Source organism: Chelonia mydas, chromosome 2 (assembly GCF_015237465.2).
Source record: "Chelonia mydas isolate rCheMyd1 chromosome 2, rCheMyd1.pri.v2, whole genome shotgun sequence".
Lineage (NCBI taxonomy): Eukaryota > Metazoa > Chordata > Testudines > Cheloniidae > Chelonia > Chelonia mydas.
Genome location: NC_057850.1, coordinates 4366689 through 4393554, shown reverse-complemented (window position 1 = coordinate 4393554; position 26866 = coordinate 4366689). Strand labels below are relative to the sequence as shown.

Here is a 26866-nt window from a genome sequence, read left to right as displayed (position 1 = left end):
AGCGCCGGGCGGGTGGAGCAGGTCAGGGCGTGCCCATTTTTCCAGGGCCCCCCAATTGGCTGGGGTCCCTGGGCCCAGGTCCTGTTGGCCCAGTGGCTAATCCGCCACTGAGTGTGATAGCGGTGTCCATCCAGGCCACACATGCCCTCTGTGCCTCCTCCTGCTCCCACAAGAGGGCAGAAAGACGGGGTGGACAGACCTCCCTCCGTTCCTTCACAATTCAAATCCCGTGTTGCCAAGGTCTCCAAATGGAGGCCGGGTTGGGGGAGCCACATGGACTATGACATCCCAGAGAACCACAGTTGCTGTGGGGCAAGTAGCAGTTCCCTGTTGCAGTGTGGATTCTGATCTAGGTGCCTGGAAAGTAGCACCCTCGCTGGATGGTGGGAGGGAGGCGTTTCAGCTGTCAGTCACACAGGGATCAAAGTACTGCTCTCCTGACCTTGGCTACCACGTCTACAGCATAACATTGAACAAAAGGCAGTGAGGTGCTCCACAGTGCGGCTAGCAGAGACTGGCCCATGCCTGATGCAGGCAAAAGATGCTGCTGATGGAGCAGATCTTGTCACTCGGAGGGGGAGGCTTGGCAACTATCCAATAGCAGGGGAAATGCCCCGTGAGATCGACTTAGAGAGGCTCTGTGATGAGATGGCTTGGCCAGAAATGGCCACAAAGAGGCAGGTAGACAGCCTGAAGAAGGGAGTGGTGTAGTTAAGCAAAGAGAGCAAACTCTTGCCATGTTCAAAGTATATAGCTTCTTTTCTCCTAGCGCTGAATGCAGCTTCAAGTTTGGCAGGCAGGGTAATTGCTCGGTTGAGGTGGAATTCTGAGACCACCCTGGAGCTGAATGTGGAGTGAGGTCTCACCACCACCTTGGAAGGATGCATAAAGTAGCCTGGTTATGAGATCGTGGAGCTGACAAACTCTCCGTGCAGAGGTAACGACAGCCAGCAAGGCAGTCCTGATGTCCAGGTGGTGCATGGAGCACTCTGACAGTGGTTCAGAAGGGGCTCCGTGAGCTTTAGGACAGTATTGAGGGCCCCTGGGGGCTGGGGCTCTAACCAGCAGATAGGTACGGAAGAGGTTCTTGAGGAACTTTGATCCCATCGGATGTGAGAAGATAGAATTTGGCTATGTGAGCGTGTGACATGCCGATATTGCTACATGATGGACCTTGAGAGTTAAAATGCTGGTTTCGATGGGCATCCCAACCAGTACCTGTGGGGTCTGTGACAAGGGTCAGCACGGAAGGCGGGGATAAGAACGGCCTCCCTTTTGTACGTTCACTGGCTCTAGCCACTACATGAGCTTTCACAGGGTTTGAGGTGGGCCTCTGATGCTCTTGTCCGTGTGACGTGCATGGGAAGCACACAGTAAGAGCCACATGTGGTCTGGCAAGCGGTGTCACGTATGGACACACCAGCATGCGGCCTAAATCCCAGACACGCACACACTGTTGCTGGATTTAATTTTCGGTAATTCGCCATCGATTGGAGAGGCTAGAACCTGGCCTCTGGGAGGTATGCTCCTGCCGATCAGGGGTGGATCATGATGAGCCCTGCTTAGGAGAAGAGGGAGAGAACATAGGCTAGATTAGTTGTGGTCTCCGGCTGGGACCTGCCTCTGAGCAGCAAGTCACCTAGAGATGGATTTTCTACCTCCTTACATGCACAACCAGGCATTTGGTGAATAGAATCATAGAATATCAGGGTTGGAAGGGACCCCAGAAGGTCATCTAGTCCAACCCCCTGCTCGAAGCAGGACCAATTCCCAGTTAAATCATCCCAGCCAGGGCTTTGTCAAGCCTGACCTTAAAAACCTCTAAGGAAGGAGATTCTACCACCTCCCTAGGTAACGCATTCCAGTGTTTCACCACCCTCTTAGTGAAAAAGTTTTTCCTAATATCCAATCTAAACCTCCCCCATTGCAACTTGAGACCATTACTCCTCGTTCTGTCATCTGCTACCATTGAGAACAGTCTAGAGCCATCCTCTTTGGAACCCCCTTTCAGGTAGTTGAAAGCAGCTATCAAATCCCCCCTCATTCTTCTCTTCTGCAGACTAAACAATCCCAGCTCCCTCAGCCTCTCCTCATAAGTCATGTGCTCTAGACCCCTAATCATTTTTGTTGCCCTTCGCTGGACTCTCTCCAATTTATCCACATCCTTCTTGTAGCGTGGGGCCCAAAACTGGACACAGTACTCCAGATGAGGCCTCACCAGTGTCGAATAGAGGGGAACGATCACGTCCCTCGATCTGCTCGCTATGCCCCTACTTATACATCCCAAAATGCCATTGGCCTTCTTGGCAACAAGGGCACACTGCTGACTCATATCCAGCTTCTCGTCCACTGTCACCCCTAGGTCCTTTTCCGCAGAACTGCTGCCTAGCCATTCGAATACTTTCCATGCCACGCAGTATCTGAAGGGCAGGACCCTGTTCTGGTAAGGGTAAGGGTTGGGCCTCACTGTGAATCTGAGGCACTTCCTGAGGGAAAGGGGGCAGGTTGAAGGCTACGTGGAAGTACCAGTGGATCGGACGCTCCCCAAGTTCTAGCTCACTGCCATGGGCGATAAGAGAGAACAGAGGGAGGGCTAGGCCGTTCCACCCTTTCTGCCCTTCTTCAAGAGCATGTGGTCTGGGGTGCACACATGGCCCCAACGGACCGCCGGTCTCATCCACATGAGGTGCAGGCGCACCCACAACAGCTCCCCAAGCATAGAACCCGCAGTGGCCACCTCCACCCCACATGGAGCAGGAGGAGGCAAAACACAATAAGGAAAGAGATTTTACTTTCCAGTGGCTGAGTGTGTTGTAAACAGTGAAGAGTCAAACAGGAACCTGTGACCCTAACAGCCAAGTGGCAAAGGGCTCACCCAACACAGTGTTGTCAGAATATTTAGCCAAACCGTGCCTCATAAGGTGTCATATGAGAAGTGGCGACATGTTGGTCATTAGAACCACTGTGTGATGGGGGGGCTGACAGCCACTGAGCCAAACTGTAAACCCTGGATACGATGGAAACCACTTCAAGCCAGAGGGCGCTGCTGCACCCCCAGCACCCCTAGTTCCAGCAGCTGTGTGTAAAGAGGTATGTACGTGTGCTGGAAACAGGTTCCTAACACGTGGTCCGACGGAGCAGTCTGAGTAGCACGAACAAACAGGTTTGTCCTAGACAAGGGAATGTGGCTGTACAAGTCTGCCAGGGTCAAGTTCATAAGCCAGAGACACGGAAAGTACATCTACAGCAGCCGTTCTCAAACAATTGTACTGGTGACCCCTTTCACACAGCAAGCCGCTGAGTGAGACCCCCCCCTTATCAACTAAACACACTTTTTAATACATTTAACACCATTATAAATGCTGGACACAAAGCCGGGGTTGGGGTGGAGGGTGACAGCTTGCGACCCCCCCCCCCCCATGTAATAACCTCACAAGCCCCTGAGGGGTCCCGACCCTGGGTTTGAGAACCCCTGGTCTACAGTAAACACCATGATCAAACCAACCGAAAGAGACTAACTTTGTCCGGGGATACGCTTCAACCGACTACATTTCAAAGGGCTACCAGACTATAAGGGGAGAAGACCCTTCATTAGCCATCGCTTAGGGAATGTCTACATGGCCATTCAACAGGCTAAGGGGCTGTTTAATTGTAGTGTAGACATTCAGGCTCCAACTGGGGCCCTGCAAGCAGGGAGGGTCCCAGAGCTCAGGCTCCAGACCAAACGTCTACACCACAGTTAAACAGCCTCTTAGCCCAAGCCTCATGTGCCCAAGTATAGACATACCCTCAGGGATATAGGGGTCAGCACCCTCTGTTTCTGTGAATGCTGGACCCTCTAGCCCAGTGGTGGTTGATCCTAGAGGATCTCCCAGTCGATTGCGTTCTCTGGAGGTGCAGCATGGCTGCTGCTAAGACAGGCTCCCTGCCTGCCCCGGCCCCACGCTGCTCCCAGAAGCAGCCAGCACGGCCCCCAGGAGCAGGGGGGTCTCCCTCCATGCACTACTCCTGCCTGCAAGCACCACCCCCACAGCTCCTATTGGCTGGGAACAGGGAGCTGTGGCCAATGGGAGCTGCAGGGGCGGTGCTTACAGAGAGGGACAGCACACAGAGCCACATGCCCCTGCCTCCAGGGGTGTGTTGGCCTCTTCCAGGAGCAGCATGGGGCTGGGGTAGGCAGGGAGCCTGCCTTAGCGGCAGCCACACTACACCACCAACCAGGAGCCACCGGAGGTAAATGCTGCCCGGCAGGAGGCCACACCCCATATCCCCTCCTGCACCTACCCCCCAGCCCTGACCCCCCCCCCAGAGCCAGCATGCTCCTCCTGCACTCCAACACTCTGCCCCAGCCCAGAGCCCCCTCCTGCACCAAAACTCCCTCCCAGAGCTTGCACCCCCACCCCAGCCCAGAGCCGCCTCCCACACTGCAAACCCCTCAGTCCCTCCCAAACCCCAACCCCAGCCAGTGAAAGTGAGTGAGGGTGGGGGAGAGCGAGCGACAGAGAGGGGGGGATAGAGTGAGAGGGACAGGGCTTTAGGGAAGGGGCAGGTCCTTGGGGAAGGGGCGGGGTAGATCCTGGATTGCCCTTAAATTCAAAAAGTGATCTTGGGTGTAAAAAGGTTGGAGACCCCTGCTCTAGTCTGAGAGGCAGGAAGCTTCATGTAAGTGACAAAATGGCAAAGATTGTAACTTGCTAAAGTTAAGGTTTAGTGCCTAGAAAGCAGCTGTTTTTGTTTGGTTTGAAACCAGGCCTGTCTCTTTCCCTCGCTCAGTATCACTCCAATCATTGTTCTTTATTAATACAAACTTATTCTTAGTTTCACTATAAACCACCTCAGTGCTGTGTATTAAGGTAAAGAGCGTGTCCTCAGTGAGCCAAAAGGCTAGTGTGTGTGTGTGTGTGTGTTCTGTCTCCTTGAAGACAGGAGACTTAATTTCTGTCAAGGTCCCAGGGGAGGGACTGGACGCTGCAAAGAGATGTTTTGGGGAACGCGGGTTCACTGAATGGTACCTTTTATTTTTAACATTTATTCGGTTCAAGGCAAGTGGTGTTTTCTTTTCTTTTCTAAAGAAGAAACTCTTCACCCAGAACATGTGTGAACGTTCTAGGGAACCGACGAAGACACTAAGTTTGATCTCTGCTGTTGAACAGACACTGCCCCAGAAAGTTGGGAATAAGTTTTCAATACAAGAGTCAGGTTACAAATATGATTCTGAAAACAAACCAACTTCTGAGCTACTAAACGCACCTGAGACGATTAAAATTTAAAGAAATGTTCAGAGATTCATAGATTTCAAGGCCAGAAGAGGCCACTATGATCATCTAGTCTGACCTCTTGCATAGCACAGGTCACAGACCCTGATGCAGTGATTCCTGCAGCCAGCCCCTACCTTTTGGTTGAGCTAGAGCTGTTCTTCTAGAAAGCCATTCAGCCTTGATTTAAAGACTCCAAGTAACACAGAATCCACCCCATCCTTAATGGTCAGTTACCCTCACAATTAAAAATTCTTTTACCTTTTTGTACTTCTCTCAACCTGGACAGTGAAAACAAGCGAACCGGCTCTGTCAAGGTTCCTCCCCCACTCTGAACTCAAGGGTACAGATGTGGGGACCTGCATGAAAACCTCCTAAGCTTATTTTTACCAGTTTAGGTTAAAACTTCCCCAAGGTACAAATTAATTTTATCCTTTGTCCTTGGAATATCCACTGCCACCACCAAACTCTAACTGGGTTTACTGGGAAACGTAGTTTGGACACATCTTTCCCCCCAAAATCCTCCCAACCCTTGCACCCCAGTTCCTGGGAAAGGTTTGGTAAAAATCCTCACCAATTTGCACAGGTGACCACAGACCCAAACCCTTGGATCTGAGAACAATGAAAAAGCATTCAGTTTTCTTACAAGAAGACTTTTAATAGAAATAGTAGTAAATAGAAATAAAAGAATCACCTCTGTAAAATCAGGATGGTAGATACCTTACAGGGTAATTAGATTCAAAACAGAGAATCCCTCTAGGCAAACCCTTAAGTTACAAAAAAGACACACAGACAGAAATAGTCATTCTATTCAGCACAGTTCTTTTCTCAGCCATTTAAAGAAATCATAATCTAACACATACCTAGCTAGATTACTTACTAAAAGTTCTAAGACTCCATTCCTGTTCTATCCCCGGCAAAAGCAGCTTACCGACAGACACAGACCCTTTGTTTCTCTCCCTCCTCCCAGCTTTTGAAAGTATCTTGTCTCCTCATTGGTCATTTTGGTCAGGTGCCAGCGAGGTTACCTTTAGCTTCTTAACCCTTTACAGGTGAGAGGATTTTTCCTCTGGCCAGGAGGGATTTTAAAGGGGTTTACCCTTCCCTTTATATTTATGACAGGCTCATTTCTCTCTCTTTTTGGTTTCACACTGTAGCTTTCACACACTAACTTTGGGTACGTTCTTCAGAGCAGGGGCCACATCTCTCCTTGTTTTATGCAGCACCAAGCACACAGCGGGGCCTTTGCAATCCAAACATTTAATGGTTTGTCAGTTGCTGCAGGGGAAGCGTTTCCATCACATGTTAAGAGAGAGATTTCGTGAAAACTTTTGCTACATTTCATGAAAGCTCCACAAAGCAGACTGTGGGGCTCCAATCACTTGCCCCTATGCCGTTTACACTGTACTTGTGTTTCTGAAGACCCTGCGAGACCTCCCCTGGCATCTGCAGGCAAAGTGGAATTGTGGGAAATAATGGGTTTGGTTCATACTCAAAGATCCATCTGTAAGAGGTCAGTTTGTATTCTTAAATTTACAACTGAAGATTAAACTGCTGCTCCCGCAAGGAGCTCTGTGCAGAACCCCACTGGGAGCCCCCTGGCCACAGCTCATTTCATGATTAGTCATACATTTCCCGTTTAGATGCAGCCCATAGGGTTTCTTGTACCTTCCTCTGAAGCAGCTGGCACTGGCCACCATTTGACAGGATACAGAACGAGTCCTGGTCCGATGCAATTACTGTGATCCCACAAATTAGCTATAAGCTAAAGAGAATTAATAGCCCTAGACTTTAAGCAGAGAATTTCCTAATCAATGTGTCTGTGATGAGAGCTTGATTCTGCTTAGGATGAATCTGCTGTTTCTTAAACAACTCTGGTCATGATGCATGAGCCCAGAATGGACTCCAGCTCATTCTCCCATAGCTGGGATGGCTCTGCACTACAAACACCCCCTTATTGTAGGCACTGAAGTCAGAAAGTGTGACTCCGAAGCCACACAGCTATCAGGCCCATTGAGGAAAATGCCGTTTTCACAGAAAACTCTGGGAGGGACAACATAAGGAGATACGACTTCCCAAAACATACAGTAGAGACCGTGGAAGAATGGCATCAGAGGACAGCTGCAGATCCCAACGCTTAAGCCACACCGTTACTAGAGTAAAACTAGGCACAGCCTTGCTGGATGTCTTCCTCCATCAACGCCTCCCCTTGCATTTCAAATCGGATCAGAAAAATCTCCTTCCCGTCTGCACAGGCCCTGTTTGGGGATACGTTTGCCATACGTGATGGAGCTGGACTGCCCTGTAGCTACAGCAAAATCATCATTCAAAAAGGATTAGACAATTAAATAGAAACACCCAGGCCCTAAGAGCGCCCAGGTCTTTGTGCAGGTTAATTCAGGCTTGCAGCACCGGACTCCTGGGCTTTGCACAGGTGCAGTTTGCTGCTGGACGGGAGGATGGAGGCAGGGCAGCTCACCGGCTGGATCGGCGCAGGTCACTGAGGAGAAAGTACAGCTTCTCAGTCACAGCAACCTGCAAACAGAGGGGAGACGGGAGGAAGCCAGTCAGCGTGTTTGATGAAAGATGCCGCTCTTGTTCTCTTATTGTCCCATCACAGGCTGCGAGGGACGGAGCCTTGTGTGATTGCGATGAAGGCTCCCGACTTGCCAGAGACCCCAGACGATGGGCAGAGAAGAAGAACAGAAGGAAAAGGTCGGGTATATAATCAGAACGGGCGTCTCTCATCACAAAGCAATGAACACACTCTAGCCAGGAAACACTTCATCCACCAGCGACATGCAGCCACCTCTGCAGTGGAACGGGAAAGCCATTTAACAGCATATAGCAGTGCTGTGCAGCATTACGTGCAGAAGAAATCCTGCATGAGCTGAAACTGCAAAGGGTGTTTAGGGAGACAGAATGGAGAATGCAGCCAGGAGTCCAGGATTAACTCCCACAAAAAGTGCCAGGGGGTCTTCAATGATCACAGGTTGTCAGGACCTGATTTACATCCCCTCTGAAAGATGCCACACAGAGGCACACCGCCCCCTAGTGCTGCAAAGAGAGGGGACAGCATCCTACTCCTTCCTGCAGCACACCGCCCCCTAGTGCTGCAAGAGGGCACTACAGAGAGCACTGACACGGGGGAGAACATCGACTCAGCCATTCATGTCGCTCCCTGAAGCGTAGCCCTCCCGAGCATTGCACAGACAGCAGGGTTCAGAAGGAAGAGGACCACCTGGAGCCCCTGGGTGCTCCTTGGAAGTCTCCCAGCCAAGTACTGATCAGGCCTGCCCCTGCAAGGCGTGATCCCCGGTCGAGGTGGAAGAGCTCAGATCAAGAATGCCTTGCTGTTGGAGATGGCCTGTGCACACCAAGTTGGCTCACGTACCTGGTAAGGCTCTGGGTCCTGGAGTCTCTTGTGCGCAGGGCTGAGCAAGCTCAAAGAGGCTTGCGCATGGCTCTTGACTTCCAGCAGGCTGGGAAGAGCCTGGCAAACCTGCTTGGAAGGGGGGAGGAGGACAGAAGGTCAAAGGTTTGTATTAAAAGCAAGAGCTGGGTCTGAGCAGAACAGGGGCCTGGATCCAAGATGAGTCTGAGTCTGCGGGAGTTCAGAGCTGGGGTTTGCTTCTCCCCACATCTAAGATTTAATGTTACGACACTGCAAAGGCAGGATAAGAGGTGGTAAGCGTAAAGCGCCTCGTACACATTAATTCTCAAAGCCCCTCCCCCCCAAGAAGGTATTATCCCCACGTAGGGGGGAAACTGAGGCACAGAGAAGGGAAGAGACTTGTCCAAGGTCACGCAGCAAGCCAGAGGCAGAGCAGAAGAGAGAATCCAGGACTAAACCTACCGACAACATGGATGCTGCTGAAAGTGAGTCATGAACCAACCCCCTAAGCTGTGCATGAGAAAGTCCTAGCTGGGGCATCCCACTGAGCCACTTTTGACTGGCTGCTGTCCTCCCACAAAGGCAAGGAGGTCACCTGCCTTCCCCCAAACACGTGCTGCCTTTCAAACCAGAGCATGGGATCTACTGTGAAGAATGCCCTACGCACAGCTCCAGTAGGGGCTGTTCAACTCAGTTTGCCTGCAAGGCTCTCTACAGCCAGAAAACGAAGACACGCCAGATTCAAACATATTCGCAGTTCCCCAGGGCACCCGATTCCTGATCGGCAGAACCACTTCCCGCTGGGAACAGCCTGGGTGCTGCCAGAGACGCAGCTCCAGAACCAGGAGGAGGGTTGACTGAGCTGTTGACTTTCCCGCACTATCCCTTTCATCCAGACAACTCCCAAAGGCCTATTCGGATGTTTACACTCTGTAGGAACTCTGTAGACAGCTTCCCATCCAAAAGCAGCCACTTCTAGGGTGGAAGGTAGCAGCTGTCCGACTGCGCAAAGCAACACTACCCAACAGCGTAGGACAGGAAGCGATTATTACACTCAGTTGAAAATGGAGTGGGGACGGGTCTAGGTGAAGGTAATGTGAACATCCAGGTTTAACCCCTTGACTCCTGCAATTTGTGCCAAGCAGACAGGATGTTGATTTTCTCCCCCCATGACAGATGATACAGCATCCCCTAGTATCTTGCTGGGGCAGTACTGATTTGAAGGGAACAGCGCCACCGACCCTGCAGTACTCGAATACTTCCCTAGAGGTTTCTCATTCAAGTACTGGCCTGTGCTGCAGCCTGCTTAGCACCGGAGAGTCAATGGGATCACAGCTGGAAGGGTCCTGGCGGCAGGGGAGCCAAGAAATCAGCTAGGCCAAGAGAACAGCTTGCAACGTGGCCAAGGCTGCAGCAGCATGGCGGCTTGCAAGGAGGGAGGGGAGCACGCCTCTTCTTACCTGTCCGTCTTTAAAGTAAGTGCGGTGCAGGATCTCCACAGCCATGGGAGTCACCCTCCTGGCCTCTTCACTCCTCCCCAGCAGGCGGACAGCCACCTCCTGCCCCGCCCCGGCTGGGGGCTCCTCCTCCAATGCCATGAGATCCATAAAGGCAAGACCTGCCAGGAATTGGAGGCAGACATTAGCTGCCCGGGGGAGGGGTGTGCGCACGCTGGGGTTCAGAGCAATGCTATCCCTCGTAGGGGAGCTGTGCCAGTTTAGATCCAGACCAAGACCGTGGCTTCATCAGCCGGTGCCCCCCGCTTGACACTCAGACTAGCTCCCTGGCGGGTGAGAGGGTGCACAGCTGAGCCGTGGGGAGCGGGGTGGGGAGAGAGGTTGTAAGCAGGGGATGTTGCAGGATCTCCTCATTCAGGTAGGGAGGGGAGGGGGTCACATTGCTGCAAAGGTCAACGGTCCCAGGAGCTGGGAACAGCAGCTTTTCCGGACGAGCCTCTGGGGATCCTGACACCTACAGCTGTCCTCAGCCACAGGCTCCGGGAACACCTGGTGCTTTTAGAAGCTGAGCAAACTGCAAGGCCAGGGGATGCTCAGCCCAGGGGGCAGGGAGAGAGGAGGGGCTCCACTTCAGCAGCCTGGGCTGGTGAGTAGCCAGAGGACTTTACCCTGGCCTGCTGAGGTGGAGCCTTCCCAGTGGCAGGAGAAATCCCAGCTCAGCAGAATTCCCCTAGGACCCCAGCCCCAGACACAAGGCCAGAGGGAAACAGGCAGGCGTTTAGGTTCGATCTGGGCTGCGACAGGGAAATGCTGGGCTCGGGACCGGACGTCCCTGGAGGCTGCTGTTCTTAGTCCACAGAGCAGGCACAGCCTGGCTAGCAAGGCAGGCTTCCCTGCAGCACTGTATTCTCAGTCCTGAGCAGGAAGGACCCACATCCAGGGGGAAGGGCCAGTCGATCCTGGGCATTCTGCTGGGACTGCCAGCAAGGGGGCTAGCATGGTTGATGGGGCGTTTTAAACTTTTCATTAGTTGCCAATTTGGTTCCATGTGGTAACGGGCGTCACTACTGCCCTGAGCCAGACTCAAACCAGGGACTCCAAGCAATGGCCACCTGTCCCAGCTCCAATCCTGCCCCCCAAATCCGGAGCCAGGACTTGGGCGTGTGAGCTGTGTATGTTTAAGACACGGTGTCTCAGGTCTCTGGGGGACCAGCCTTCGCACAGCCAGGTCTGTAGTCTCAGGATGTTGCTCTCATTTTGCAGGGCGAGCGCTGGGTCGGTGTCTCACCAGTGGCATCATAGAGTCTGTAGACCACCTTGCTCCCTGGGATGGTCATCTTCTCTTCGTCCTCAGTCAGCTTCAGCTTGGGGCGGCCGTTCACCTTCACCAGCTACAGGAGGAAGGCGCAAAGATGAAAGGGTCCTCCGTGCCTATCGCGTAGGAGATCTCACTCTACGGCAAGCAGCAGCTCAAACCAGTGCCCAGGGATCGTCCTGAGACTCCGGCAAGTAGCTGCACCTGTGGCTAGAATCCCTGTGCCCCCTGGAGACAGCCCTCCATTCTAGCCAAAGGTCTGTGTCATGAGTTCCATCCGGCCTCAGCCCAATGCAGCAAGCCTACTGTTTCTTAAGGAATCAGCTCCCCCCTTCGTTTCTGGGAGGTGATTTACATAAACATACAAATGTATCAGACGCAGAGTTCCGGCCCCAAAATTGAGGGTTAGTTAAAAACTGCAATTTTACAAATTCTACTAACAACAAACATTCTCGTGAAATTATTGTTTTAAAATGGAAATTGTGGGGTTTTTTTTTGTATTTAAGCCTTCCCCTACAGCACATCTGCCATTGGGCATTGCAGCCTTCAGGGCTTGTGCGGGATGCTCCAATAGTGAAACTGACGAATCCAGTTTCACTGCCCAAGTCCAGTGCAATACAGAATCAAACAGTGTATACACACACACACACTATATATATATATATATATATATATGCCTGTTTCTTTTCTCAGTTTACCCTAACATAACTCTACTGCCTTGGGCATAAACTCACTATGAATAAACTGAGGCTGGAAATGAAAAGAAAGTTTCTAATCTTCAGAGGAGTGAGGCTTTGGAACAGCCTGCCAATAGGAGAAACGGGGCCAAGACCCTAACCGGTTTTAAGATGGAGATTGATAAATTTGTGAATGGGATGATCTGGGGGGGTTGCCTGTGATAGCAGGGAGCCAGGCTCAGTGATCAGAGGAACCTTTCAGACCTATGCACTATGGTCCTTACTCCGGATTCATACCCATGTAAATGAGAGGAGAATCAGGCCCATGATTTTTAACGTGGCAGTCTCTCTTCAGTCGTGTCAACAGGATGTCCACCAAAATAATTCCAGCGAATCACAACGATGTGCCCTCACACAGAGCTTTCCATCCAAACATCTCAAAGACTTTACAGCAGCTGACACGATCACATTTTGCATACAGCGAGCCAATGGTAAAACTAGGACAAGAGCCCCGCTCTGAAGCCCGGTTCCCTTTTCTAACCTCTAGGCCACGCAGCCTCTTTCCATTCCCTATTAACGAAAGTGGAAGAGGAGTCAAGCTATTTGAGAAAACATCAACACCCCCTCGATCACACAATAAACCCAGACAGGCATTGCAGCCTTAACGGCTAGTACATCATTGTTGCCAGTTTCGTCAAGAAGCTGCAGGTTGGTGCAATTGCTAGGTTTGCACTGAACTCCAGGAGGGCTAGGATTCTGCTCAGTTGGGGGGCAGGGGAGAACGGAAGAGTAATAGACCTGTGGATGAGCTCCTGTTGGACCATCCCAGCAAGAAGGTTACCTTGTAAACACAGCCCAGTGAGGGCTGCAGTGGGCACGTCACCACGTTGGTCCCAATTCCGATCATGTCAATTTCATTCCCCTAGAAGAGGAGACAGATGACAAGGAGTTGGTATTACCCTTATTACTCGTTGACTGCATCGCAGCAGTGTCTAGCAGCCCCAGTCCTGCCTGGCCCAGGACCCCACTGCGCCAGGTGCTGTACTAACTTGCCCTGAAGAGATTACAACCTCTCCCCTTGCTAGCACCTTCCCTCTGAGGATCCCGCGTCCTTTACGGACATCAGCCAAGCCCCACAACACCCCCTGGGAAAGGGGAGTTCAGTGCTAAAGGCCACACAGTGAGTCAGTGGCAGAGCTGGGAGTCAAACCCAGGAGACCTGGACATCCGCCCGCTCTAACCACTGGACAATTCTTTCTCCCTTGTGCTGTATGAAGAGCCTCCCTCCACTGGCTGGCATGGAGCTGGGACACGGCTCACAAAGGTAGCACCCCATAGCGAGAAGGTCCCAGCTGAGGAAAACCCCCCATATGAAGGGGACAGGACCCCCATCATCTTCCTGCCCAAGTCCTGGACCAGCCACCTCTGCCCTCCCTTCTGTGATCACAGGGTCTCTGGCTGTTCCCCATCTTTGGGAACATGGTCATTGAATAGGAACATGGTATTTCTGGCCCCAGAAGGCTCCCCATTGGGTTCCCAGAAGGGTACAGGCAGGAATAGCGTTTCCCATTTGGGAGCAGAGCCTTGGGCCACTAGCCTGGTAGTCGTGGACAGTGGCAAAGCCTGAAGCTCCAGAGGATTGCAGACTCCCACCCCAAAGCCGCTGCTGGCCAATGGGGAACGTCCTGCAATCTGCTGATCCCTGAACCACAAGGCCTGATTAATCTCTCTTACCTTGCATAGCTACAAGTTCTTCCCTAAGGGTGGGGAAGGCCACAGGCTGGTCGCAATCAGGGAGCAGCACATGCCCACCTGGACAGCTCATGGGAACATGCAGATTAAGGGCTTGTCTGCCTGTAGGTAACCAGGTGCTTCTCTATCTGCCCTGCTAAGAACCCTCCCGTTCCCCCATGTCTGAAGGCAGCAGATTCATTCTCTTCACTCCTCAGGCTTATCTACACACACAGTTATTCCAGAATAGCTATTCCTGATTACCACCACATGGGCATGCTCTTATTCCAAGCACTTTATTCCACATTATATTAATCCATTTATCAAATGGATTAAATTAATTCAGAATAAGAGCAACTACACATGGAGTTAATCAAGAATAGTTAATCCACTTAAATTCACACCCCTGCCTTAGTCTGGATTAATTTTCATGTGTAGACAAGCCCCTAGACAGTTTCACAAACAAGCTGTAGCTTGAAACACCACCTCCAAGAGGCAGGTTAGTACTGGGACCGGCTCTCAAGTGGGGTGCAGATAGGTTAAAGGGCATGACTAAGATAGAACAGCACACATTAGCAGCTGCCAAATTCATTCCACCCGGGGGCGCTGTGAACTGTGCCAACAACTGATGAGCCCCTCCTACCACAGCTGAAACCCTGGCACCAGCTGAGTCCATCTCACCTCCTGCATTAACTCCTCCAGGCTCCTTTCACTGATGTCATTGCTCACAGCAATGGGGATGGCTGCAAACCAGGGAACCTGGAAGCTGGACACAATGGAAGTGAGTTGCTAAAAACAGCTGCAGGATTCTTACAAGGGACAGGTGCCCCAGCGGGGTTGAGCCTACAGCACAGGGTGGTTGAAGCTTTGCTAGATCTGAATCCTGGAGGGTGGATGACAACGTGGCTCTCGTGGCTCTCAGCCCAGCCAGAAATCTGGACAGTTTGCTCAGTTTATAAAAGTGCCCACCCCCCACCCCTGGGCACCCTGGAAACTGCCCCTGGGATCTGAGAGTCAAGCTGGGCTCTTTCTGGTTTGTGCAGCACCACTGATCACAAAGAAGCTGCAGGCCAAATTTTGCTTTCAGTGACATCTGTGCAACCCCATTGTCTCTCATGGGGTTCCAACGAGGATGGAGAACCTGACTCCGGGACCGGGAATCAGTGAACAATTCATACCGAAACATAAGCCATAAGGGAATCCAGCTGCCTTGCTTCTGCAGTGCCATCATCATCATCATCATCCTTTATTACTAGGTTTGGTCATATCCGAATCTCCTGGATGCTTTTAAAACATGAGAGAATGGCGCTGTCTCTGCCGTGCAGCGCTTATAAACTACAGCTGGGCTGGGAGCGGTAAGGCAGTGGGGGGGGTCCAATTCTTGAAAATCCAGCCCAGCGGACAGACAGACAGATGGGAGCAGTTCCATATCTGAGTGAAGTGACACAGTGGCAGCCAGCCACAGAGATTCACTCCTTTTGGTTGGGTAAGATCTGACTACTCATCTGACTCTTACACATGGTGAGTACGGAGGGGCCATCATCCAGGGTCAGTAACTGCCCCCACACAAGAGGCCCTCGTGCAGAGTCTATGTAAAGGGCTCTGTCTCTCAGCCTTGCAAGGGAGTTCCCAGCAGAAGGGTAATAGCGTCTGCTTAGCAGCATGGCACTCACTTGGCACTACAGGTCCGGAGCACCTGGCGAATCTCCCTCGCCTGCTTGCCGAGATCGCCGCTGTCCACGCGAATCCCTATCGCGCGGTATCCCAGCTGGTTCAACGCCAGCGCCACGGCACAGAAGTTTGGGATGCCACTCCTGCCAACAGCAAGGAGGAGGATGGGTCCGGCTGGAAGAAAGGCCTGGGAACCCTACTCTCTGCGACATGGAGTGGCAGAGATGGGCCAAGCAGGCTGTGTTTGGGTCAGGGGCAGGAGGCGATTCGAGGTTCCACATCCAGATCAAGGCAAGGACAAAGAAGAGAACAGGAGAGAGGGACTCCCCGGGGCAGCCAGTACCAGAGGCTCTGCAGCATCATCAGAGCTGTCTTATCCCCAGCATGTGGGAATGGAGGACAGCACACCACGCAGAAGAGACAGAACACACGGGCTGGGTCCTAGCTGGGTTCTCTAGGAGACCGCAATGCGCTCTAAGACATCGTCTCAGAGATCCTGCATCTAAACAGCTGCCCTGCCATTGCTTCCCCCTGCCCCTTGGGACCCAACCTGAGCCCGTTCGCCATCTCTGCTCCCGCAGTCAACGGGACAACACTTACACCGGTCACCGTGGAATCCAGGTGCCGTGCAACAATCATGAAGCATGGAGCATGCTCAGAAAAGGCCACTGCCACCCCTCGCCTCCTCACCCCATGATGGAGTAAGTGTCCACCAGCCCCTGGAAGTTGTGGGGAAAGGCGATGGCGTACGACACGAAGGCAGCCAGCTCCCCGCGGTTCACCCTGTCCTGGGGGACTTGCAGCATCTGGCACACCCGCTGCAGCCACAACTCAGCAAGGGGCAGGAAATCCACCGGCTCATCTCCATCCAGGGGCTTCAGGGTCTGCATGGGAAACAGCACCTCCATGGTACCAATCACCAATCTAAAATGGCTGCTTTCGGTAGGGCCTATAAAAACACATCTCGGGATTCCTCAGCCCCCTGCTGGCTCTGAAGCACAAACTCAGTAGAGATAATTCCTAAACGTAGGCAATGATGATTCACAAAGGCCATTCAGCTATGTCAAAGTGACCAAACTGAGGGGGCTGGTGGCCGCTGCCGGGAGACCATGGGGTGCTCCTCATCTGTGTGAAGCTAGAAAGACTGTGACCACTGTCGGTTTTGAAATCCACAGGTGGGGCCCCAGGGAGACTATAAGTCCCAGCATGCAATGCTGCAAGGAGGCAGTGGGATGGTTCACGGTGCTAGGCACCGATAACATGCCCATCACCCCAGCATCTATTGCGGTGCTTGGTTCCGCCCCCTCTCAATGCCGTGCAAAGTTATTAAACAAATCCCCCCTCCTCCCGGGCAGGGACACGAACCCGGGGCTGCACCTCCATCAGCGACGTGAAGGACATGATGTAGGAATGGGCCACAGTTCCCCGCACTGGAACCCCGTACAGCTTCCCTGCCAGCACGTTGCTGGTCCAATCAAAGCCTGGAATGGAGAGATCGGGGGCACGTGGGCGAGGGGAACGCAGACCAAACGGGAGCGAAGGGGATAGGGAATGCCCTGCCGCGAGGAGCTGACACGCCTGGGCTAAGCTCACCCCCTATGTAGGAGTACTTGGATGCAGAAAGGCCCCCATCCGGGCCTTGGGCACGTCGCAGCCCCAACTCCAGCAGCTTCTTGTCTGGGCCAGCTAGCATCCGGAACCGGGCAGCGTTGGTGGCCACAAGGCTGGAAAAGGAAAAACCCCAAATATTCCCTGAATACCAACCCCAGCTGGACACCAAGCAAGGCACAGGAAGGGCCAGGCCCCATGCCCATGAGCTCCTTGACGACAGGGGCAGATGATGCAGGGACACGTGCTGGGAGCCTCAGAGGGTGGATCAGTTTGACTAGAACACGTGGGAGCCAGAGGGCCCAGACCGGAGCTGCGGACGGATCAGATTTAAGGATTTTAGTTACGGGGGGAGTAATGTGGAGCCATATGTGCTTGAAGCACTAGGCAGCCCCCCGGGGGGTCAGGACGAGGAGGGTGCTGTGGGGGAGAGGGACACGGCTCCAGAGGTCAGGGGCAGGGAGGGTGAGATGGATGAGGAGACCTGAAGGACACGTGGGAGACTCTGGAGCACCACAGCCAACGGGAGAGGGAAGAGCAGAGACGCAGCCAGGAACCAGCACACAGACACACGTGCTGCCCTTGTGGGGGGCAGGAAACGTTCAAAAGCAGCTGGAACCCTTCATCTATCACCCAGCACATGCTGCCCCAGGGCCCTATAGCCCCAGTGCCCCCTACCCAGGATGTGCCACCCCGGGGCCCCTACAGCCCCCACCGAGTGCGTGCTGCCCCAGGGGACCCTACAGACCCACCCAGCGCATGCTGCCCCACAGGCCCTGAAAGCCTCACTCAGCACATGCTGCCCCAGTGCCCCCAAAGCCTCACTCAGCACATGCTGCCCCAGTGCCCCCAACGCAGCACATGCCACCCCAGGCCCCCACCCAGTGCATCGCCCCAGGGCCCTGGGGACCCTACCGCAAACGAGCAGGTGCTGCCCCGGGGATGCTGCACCCACAAAGCTGCGTGTCCCGGAGCCGCTCACCTGGCGTAGTTGACCAGACACAGCAGCGTGGTCTCCAGGAGCTGCACCACCAGCAGCGGCCCCTTCACTTGCAAGAGCGGAACCTGCAGGGGAAGAGCCGTGGGAGAGGGGGGGTTCACCCCAGCTCATCTGCTTTCCTCACCCCCACCCTGCCCCCCGGCCCGGTGCTTCAAAGCCACACCCGGCCCCCACATCTGGCCGACGCTCTCACGGGACTCGTAGCCGCGTCTTCGTCATGCCGGCAAAGCCACCGTAGCGATGCCCCGCAAGCCACTGGGTTCCAAGCAACGGGCCCCATCCCGGGCTAGGACTGGGCTGTGTCACACAAGGCCTCCCCCCTTCTCTAGCACAGCTGACTCCACCACCATCCTCAGTCACCCTGGCACAGCCCCACATCTTTGGCTCCTCCCTAATCCCTCCCACCCCTTGCCATCAATGTCTCCAGCCTTTCCCCTCGACTCACCCACCTCAATCGCTGCAGCCTCCCTGACGCCCACCCCGGCCCCTGCTGGCCCACACAAGCCCCTGCGGCTGCGATCACCTTGGAATTTCTCCAGCATTTCTCCTGTAGGGGCTTTCAGATTTTAGCTGTAGAGGATCCTTAGCTGGATATACCAGCTCTTATAGAGAACTTTTTGTCTGTCAATCAGAAAGCCCTTTACAAAGGTCAATGAATTCTTAGACATTACTCCGGCTGGGCTTCTAAGACTTCAGGAGCCTTGGGGGTCTCCTCTCTATCAGACAGAGTTCCAGTACAAGGGGAAACATCTGGCTGGAGACAAAGGAAGCCCCCCCCCCAACTTATTAAGTCTGGTTTTACTCAGTTCTCCCTTGAACTGATCTTCAGTACTAGGTGCACAAGTCTGAATCCTGGGCTCTCCAGGAACTGGTGGACATCCTCAGATGGCCTGCATAATCCTCTTAAGGTGCAGAGATGCCTTTCTGTGACCTGGGGTAACTCCGTCTCCTCTCACTAACGTTCAGTCCTCAGCTCCTGCCGAACAAAGTCTGGAGACCTTTAACTACCAGGCTCAGCTCCCACCTTGAATATTCCTACATAGCTATATAAGGGCTAGTCCATCAATCATTCTGTATTTCCCTTCTCTTTCTGTAGCTCCTCCTTCTAGGGACCTTTCTCTGACTCTTTTCAGAAGCCTCCATCTTCTCCAGACTAGCTCCTTCCTTTCCTACAAAGCATTCGTCAGAGCAGATATACCAGAGTCTTATTAAAAGAGTCTTGCTTTATTTATCTAAGAACACTCCGTTCAGTGCACGCCTTAGTTTGCAGGACAAGTTCATCCATCTGGTCTTGAAGAAACCAGTGTGAACTAAACCCAAAGTCAAGCCGGTTTCAGCGAACGCAGCCAGAATTTGATTGAACTCTCATTGCACCAGCTCTCACTCTTTTCCACTGGTGCAATGCACACGTGCCTATAGACTGAGACATTCAAACAGCGGCTGCATCCACACCCCGCCCATGGCGGAGGACACTGCCATTCCAGCACAAAGGGGCAGGACAGTCTCATAGCAGAACCACAGGATTTGGAATCAGGACTCCTGGGTTCTGTTCTCAGCTCTGAGCCCTGGGTGAATAATCAAACATACAGGTGAGAGATGGGAGTGGAAGAGAAGCCAGGTGAAATGCATTGGTTGAGCCACCCACATTATACAACAATAGTAACCAGCTTGTATATCACACCTTTTACCAGTAGATCTTAAAGTGCTTTACAAAGGATGTCAGTATCATTATCCCCATTGCACAGATAGGGAAACTGAGGTACAGAGGGGTCATGTGGCTTGCCCAAGCAGGCCCGTGGAAGAGCCAGTAAGAGCCAGAGATACAGATCTCTCTAATTTCAGTCCAATGCTCTATCCACCAGGGCGCCCTGACTCAGGAATAATTCACTTGGGGCAAAGACCGCCGGAGGGTTCTCAGCCTGCGTCCGTGCCATTGCTTTACACTGAATGGCGCTGCCGCTGCGACTAATGCCCACCGTGGCGAAGACGACGGAGCCCTCCGGTGCAGAGGAGACGGTGACTTCGGAGGCGTCCATGGTGCGCAGGTAATCGAAGAAAGCCTTCTCCGTGGTGCTGGGCAGGACCGACTGCAGGTATTCGATTTCTGGAAAGCAGCCAGAGATCGCCGTTCAGCCCCAGCGCGGAGGTGGGAAGAGCATCCCTCACGCCCTGGGAGAGCTGTCCCGGTGGCAGGTGGGGCTGTGGGTTTAGATGACGTCACTACCAAGGTCTCCCTGAGGGCAGGCAGGGAATTTTTTCCCAACCCTCATGTTGTTCACTAGCCCTCTACAGTTCCATCTGCCCTGCGAGAACCACCCCACTGCAGCTCCAAGGCAGGATAGCATAGCACAGACAAGCTCCACTGGGCTCTCGCCTGGGGAGCCATGGGCCCAAGTCCTGCTGCTGGGCTGAGGAACGACTGGAGAGGAGAGTTCACACCGCCGGTCCCAGCTCCACAGATAAGACCAAGCGCCCCTCGGGAGCAGACGGGACCGAGATCATGGGACTGAGCAGCTGGTCAGAGCAGCCGCGATGGCACCCTGCCAGCAATGACGGCCCTGGCTGCGGGCAGTGCAATTCTGATCCCAATGCAGGGCCTCAGTGAGCAGACCATGGCGGGGAGGATGGACATAATGCCCAGTGACCGCAGAGGAATGGCCAGAGCAGAGCAGGGCAGGGCTCCAGCTAGCTCACTAGCTTGTCTCCAACAGCAGCCAGCACCAGCTGCTTCGGTGGAAAGTATAAACCCCACAATGGCTGCATCTGACCGGAGATACATAGGGTCACCGAAACCCCAAACGAGAGAGACTCGGGTTTAACTGTAATCAGCTTTATCTGCCAGCGGAAAGCGCTCAGGAGCCATGGAGCTTTTTATGCAGGTGAATAAACTCTTTGCATTTCTGTAGCCACTTCCCTCCCAGGATCTCTAACTCCTCTACAACCACGCTGGAAGGAAGGGCAGAATCCTGGGGAAACTGAGGCATGGGGCAGGGACATGACTTGACCAGGATAACTCAGGGGATCAGCGACAGAGCCAGGAGTACTTGACTCCCAGTCCTGTGCACTAACCACTAAGCAACCCTCCCTCTGAACCAAGGACCTCATGAAGCCAGCTGGCAGAGGGCACAGGGGTACATAAGGGTTACAGCAATCCTCTTGGTCTGGTGTTTACACCCTAGTTCACCAACAAGCATCGGGTAAGGTCTCCACTAAAAGCCTGTGTCTCACACTGGTCATCACAATCCTTGCCAGATGCGTGTGTGGATAATATGCAAGGAGCTAGACATAGACATTGGAAATCATGTTCTTAGAGCAGGGGTGGGCAAACTATGGCCCAGGGGCCACAACCAGACCTCCAGATGTTTTAATCCGGCCCTCGAGCTCCTGCTGGGGAGTGGGGTCCGGGGCTTGCCTCAGGCCAGAAAGTTTGCCCACCCCTGTCTTAGAGCCTTGTAGTTAAAGGCAGGTCACACAGAAGTACATGCCTTAAGACAGGTCCCACCAGACAGGAGGTGGGAGACATCTCCCCGGCTGACCCTTACAAGGGAAGTCTGTTTACACACTGAGTCAAACGCTATCGAAGAGACAGAGGGGATTTCAGGAGAGGAAATTAACCTTGAGCGGTGAACAATGTGGTGGGGAGAATGATGTTGTTTACAGGTGAAGTACAAAGGACTGGTCTAATAGATGTAGGGATGCGGAGGGGTGCTCTGGCCTCTGGGGAGAGGAGCTGCCAGCAAGCCATGGCTTCCAGTCCCCCCACACTCAGCACAGGGAGCCGGGAGGGCGAGCTGGCAGGTTTCTGATGGAAATCAGCATTTTGATAAATTGGCCTTTTTCGTCGGAGGATTTGCCATCAGCTCTGCGCCCTAGTCCCAGTGCAGACCCAGCGCCACAAGGACGTCCTTTGTATGTGTCTAAAGCTGGGGTCCTACAAACCGAGCCACCATCTTTCAGAGACCTTTGCTGGCTCTGCACCTTGGCCCCCGGCTGCAAAATTCACGTCAAGCTCGGATCTAAGTCGACCTGCCATTTCATTCGGAGCAACCTTGTTCCCACTACGGGTCAGGGTAACAAGGAACCCCACTGCCAGCGTCACTAGGCTCAAACGCAGCGCCTAGTCCCTCTCTGACTACAGAACGTGGCATGGCTGTATTGCTGGTGAACGGCGCCAGCCCTGGTATCTAAAGTCCTTTCTGTCCCTGACACTGGCAGCTGGTTCCCTCCAACTCACTGATCTCCTCCTCAGCACCACAGGTCTATGGGTGCGATAAGCGTTTGTCCTCCAAGGCTAAGGAGGAGGCAGACTGTAACAGTGATTTCTGTGATGTGAACTCAGAGGCCAAACAGCCATCTGAGGGGTAACAGCGCTGGGTCACTACCAACCAGGAGCGGATTTGAACCACCTGCCTGGAGGAGAAAGTCACTGCCTGTCATTACCAGTCCTGCCTGCCCTCTCCAACTCATCTTCCCAGGCTAAATGAGCCGAATCTCCTGACATATAAATCCTGACCGGAGCAATAACCGCCTCTGGTGCTTCCCCCTTGTCCAGCTGGCGAGGTGTCCAAAACGGGACACGGAACTACAAATAAAGGCAAGAACCGATGCCTCTTGTGATGGAGTTACTGATGCCTTAACACATCTGTGGCCAGGCGGGGATTCACGGCTGTCCTCTGCTGCAGCCATGGCTACTTGGAATGTCATGGTAACAGCAGAGAGACCAGTCAGGTCCTTCTGCTCCAACAGCACAGACCCCTCTCAGCTACAGAGAAGCTCCATTTGCTGTTAGCAATATAGGCCCCATGACACACATTTGGTCAGTGCTGATTCTAACTGCTAGCCAGTGCATAGCCCACATCTTCCAAGTACTGTATAAACATTAACTAATCCTAACATCTGTATAGCAGGAGTCAGATGGGTGAAGCTGTGCTCTCTATCCAAACTCCACACATAACCCCAAGTAACTGGATGTTTCAAATAAAATGACCAGCAGTGTACTAGTTAGCAATGCTAACATTGAAATCACTTCAGAGTTAACAGGACATTGCTCTGAATGGAGCAGTTCACACCTCTCAGAGCTTTCATTTCAGTCTCTCTTGTAAATGCAACAACATAGCACTGCAGCACTTTCAGGAGGTTTTCTTCTCCAGCCCCAGAGCTAGAAATATTGTTGTTAGTATTATTTTAAACAATTAAAGCTTAAATTCTGCAGACACTCATGGAGCCATTTGAGTAGTGCTAGTATCAGCCACTATCAGGACAGTCTCAATCCAACTCCTGCTGGGAGGTAAAGATATGCTGGGAGGTGAAGAAGAGGAAACCAAGGCACAGAAATGTTAAGTGACTAGCCCAAGGTGATTGAATTAGTCAGTGGCAGAGGAGGTGTTCGGTTCTGATATACCACAATACTAGAACAGAGGAACTCAGGAGCTCCTGCTTCCCAGACCTGGGCTCTGTCCATACCAATCTGACCACTATCCCATGCAGAAATGATGCTCCCATCACACCACTCTGGGTACAGAAATTGCTTTGTCTGCCAAAAACATTTACTTCCTTCATAATCCTAAAAGATTCCTGCACTACGGGGTTTACGGTGCCCTACGCACCCATGGAAACCTTCAGTTTCTACAGCGAGCAAACAACGCTTCTAACTGCTGTACCCCGAGGGCTCAGCTGGGAACCATGGGAGGATGGATGCAACAAGCGACAGGACGAATTCCCAGCAGAACAGAAAGGCCATTGGGACGCAGCCACTGTCCCACGTCACAGCTGCATAGCCATTGCAAACCTCAGGAACACACACTGACGGCGGCTTCCTCCAGCGTGAATTTAAAGTGGAAAGAAATGAGAGCGCGATGAACGTGCAACTATTCAAAGGCAGAAACAGGCCCCGGCTTACAGTGCCTAGAACAGAAGAGGCTTGAAATCACACACAAGTCGTGTTTTTATAACTCATCATTTTGTAACTCTGCAATGCAGAACATAAGGTGATTTGGACTGGACAGCGGGCGGGGGAGATGAATTAGGAGAAGGTTTGGGTAAAGTTTTCACAAGCACAAAAAGGAAATAAATCAGCTGTTTATTTGTGAAGTCCCTTGATTGGGGACAGCTGAAGAGGGAGAGGAAGCCACACAGGAAGGTCAAAGCTGCAAGGTGGGATAATATTTAACAAGTGATAACCCAAGTCAAACAAAGACAGAGTTGTGATTACTGCTACTGACTGGCTATTAATTGTGCAAACACCGTGGGTGAAATCCTGGCCTCGCTGAAATCCAGGGGAGATTTGCTATCAGCCAGGAATGAAGCTGGGATTTCACCCTCTCCCCTCCTCATTCCCCTGTTTGTCTTATCCCCCACGAGGCCCTGTTTTTATAGAAGCATGGACTGTCACTGGCTACATGTTCATGGGATGCTCTTTGCAATAAAGCCCTGTCCTGGCGTTACTGTGATAAATGATGATAATAGCACAGCTTAGAGACAGAGGGAGCTGGCAAAGAAAGCAATCTGGGCTGTGAGGAGTTAGAGAGTTAGTGAACACTGAGATCTGGTCTACACAGGTTGGCGCTCAGGGGTGGGAAAAATCCCGCTCCTGAGCAATGCAGGTTTGCTGCTTCTGTTGACCTGACTCCAGTCACTCGGGGAGGTGGAGTTCCTACACTGACGGAAAAACCCCTTCTGTTGCTGCAGTCTGTCTCTGCACAATGGGATTATGCCAGCACAGCTACGCACCGTAGCCGTGCCACAGCGCAGACCTGGCCTCAGAATCAGGGAAGGGGCAGTTTACAGGGTGGGCAGCGTAGGAAGGTGGCACTGACACATGACAGGGAGGAGTGGCCTTATAAAAACCTAGACAGAGGGCCCCATGCTCCCCCACTCCCTGGGCAAGCAACACTCGGAGACATGGTACAGTGTCTCTAGTAATGCCCTCCTCCCGGTAGAGGTAGGGGAGGGGAACGCAAGGGCTGTGACCCCGGTTTGTGCCACACAGCTGGAAGCCCAGGGGGTTTGTGGCCCACCCACCACCTGAGGCAAAACCTGTCCCAGCCATTTCCCCTAGAACCAATCCCCCAGCACGGACGTCCAGCTCCTAACACTTCCCTAAGCCACCCATCCCCCACCTGCCCCCAACGCTTCCCTGCCCCACCCATCCCCTGCCTGCTCCAAGGCCCCGGCACTGCCCCTTTTGCTCCTTGGCACTGACCCAAACCTTGCCGGCCACTGGCCCTGCCCCTACAACTCTCGGGCACTGATGTCCAGTCCCTAGAACTTCCTTGCACTAACACCCCCTCCTCCGCCTGCCCGCTACCTGGCCCTGCCCCTACTCAGAGGTGCTGTTAGCCCACTGGGGGTCCTAAGCACAAATAATTTTTGGGCCCCCCACAACACATACTAAAAAAGCAAATAAAGTGCTGCCTTATGCTGCCCAGGGCCCTAAGTCTTAGTCTACTTATGCCTAGCATCAGCTCTGCCCCTGCTGCTCCCTGGCAGCGACCCCTGGCCTGCCTGCTCCCCGGGCTCCCTGCCACTGCCCCACCCTGCATACCCCACCCAAAGCTCCCCGGCACTGCCACCAATGATCCCCGACAGCGCCCTCCCACAATGCTCCCTAGCACTGCTCCCACCCCACCTGCCCCCCACGCTCCCTGACACTGTCCCCACCGCACCTGCCCCCCACATTCCCTGGCACTGCCCCCTATCCTGCCTACCCCCCACACTCCCTGGCACTGCCCCCTATCCTGCCTACCCCCCACACTCCCTGGCACTGCCACCACCCCACCTGCCCCCACATTCCGTGGCACTGCCCCCTATCCTGCCTACCCCCCACACTCCCTGGCACTGTCGCCACCCCACCTGCCCCCCACACTCCCTGGCACTGCCCCCTATCCTGCCTACCCCCCACGCTCCCTGGCACTGTCGCCGCCCCGCCTGCCCCCCCACGCTCCCTGGCACTGTCGCCGCCCCGCCTGCCCCCACACGCTCCCTGGCCCTGCCCCCACACGCTCCCTGGCCCCGCCCCCCCCCGCCTGCCCCCACACGCTCCCTGGCCCTGGCCCTGCCCCCCCCCGCCTGCCCCCACACGCTCCCTGGCCCTGCCTGCCCCCACACGCCTGCCCCCACACGCTCCCTGGCCCTGCCTCCCCCCTCGCCTGCCCGCACATGCTCCCTGGCCCTGCCCCCCAAGTTCCCTGACACTGCCCCCCCCCGCTCCCTGCCCCCCCCACTCCTTGGCCCTGCCCTCCTGCCCCCCCACGCTCCCTGCCCCTGGCCCCCAAGTTCCCTGACACTGCCCCCCCACGCTCCCTGCCCCCACTCCCTGGCCCTGCCCCCCCCCCGCCTGCCCCCACACGCTCCCTGGCCCTGCCCCCCCCCCCCCGCCTGCCCCCACACGCTCCCTGGCCCTGCCCCCCCCCCGCCTGCCCCCACACGCTCCCTGGCCCTGCCCCCCACACTCCCTGGCCCTGCCCCTGCCCCTGCCCCTACCTGGCTCGCGGAGGCGGAAGCCCCGCAGGAAGGCCAGGCACTCGCCCAGCCCCGCGCTCAGGGCGAAGCCGCCCCGGCAGGGGCAGCGGCGGAAGAAGAGCTCGAACTCGGCCGGCTCCCGCTGCCGCCCGGCCCGCCAGTAGCCGTAGGCCATGGTGAACTGGTAGAGGTCGGTGAGCAGCGCCAGCGAGCCCCGCCGCCCCGGCTCCATCCCGCGCCCGGGCCCGCAAGCCTGGGGCGTCACGTGGGGGCAGAGGGGCGCCTGCAGCCAATGGGA

The 26866-nt window shown here is 54.1% G+C and overlaps 1 protein-coding gene across 6 annotated transcripts; it reads right to left on the bottom strand.

Annotated features, from left to right (window-relative positions):
- NAPRT (nicotinate phosphoribosyltransferase) lies at positions 1–26866 on the bottom strand. Of its 6 annotated transcripts, none has more exons than XM_043538972.1 (14): positions 26590–26866; positions 20085–20212; positions 18091–18173; positions 17094–17224; positions 16866–16981; positions 16191–16384; positions 15503–15643; positions 14511–14595; positions 12940–13020; positions 11395–11497; positions 10110–10267; positions 8650–8760; positions 7735–7790; positions 1–1558 (listed from the first exon to the last, which is right to left on the bottom strand). In XM_043538972.1, the coding sequence occupies exons 1-14, from the start codon at positions 26798–26800 to the stop codon at positions 1432–1434; spliced, it is 1725 nt and encodes a 574-aa protein (XP_043394907.1). In that variant the 5' UTR covers positions 26801–26866; the 3' UTR covers positions 1–1431. The 6 variants fall into 6 exon arrangements, with proteins under 6 accessions (XP_043394907.1, XP_043394908.1, XP_037747812.1 ...); XM_043538973.1 differs by having other exon boundaries at positions 5–1558; positions 8650–8757; XM_037891884.2 differs by lacking the exon at positions 1–1558 and having other exon boundaries at positions 7297–7790.

Coding starts and splice junctions, on each gene's coding strand:
- NAPRT (XM_043538972.1), bottom strand. CDS start 26,800: ATGGAGCCGGGGCGGCGGGGCTCGCTGGCGCTGCTCACCGACCTCTAC. Junction 15,644..16,190: donor GACACTTACTCCATCATGGG/GTGAGGAGGCGA, acceptor TGCTGTTGGCAG/GAGTGGCATCCCAAACTTCT. Junction 13,021..14,510: donor TGGAGGAGTTAATGCAGGAG/GTGAGATGGACT, acceptor CTCCTCTTCTAG/GGGAATGAAATTGACATGAT.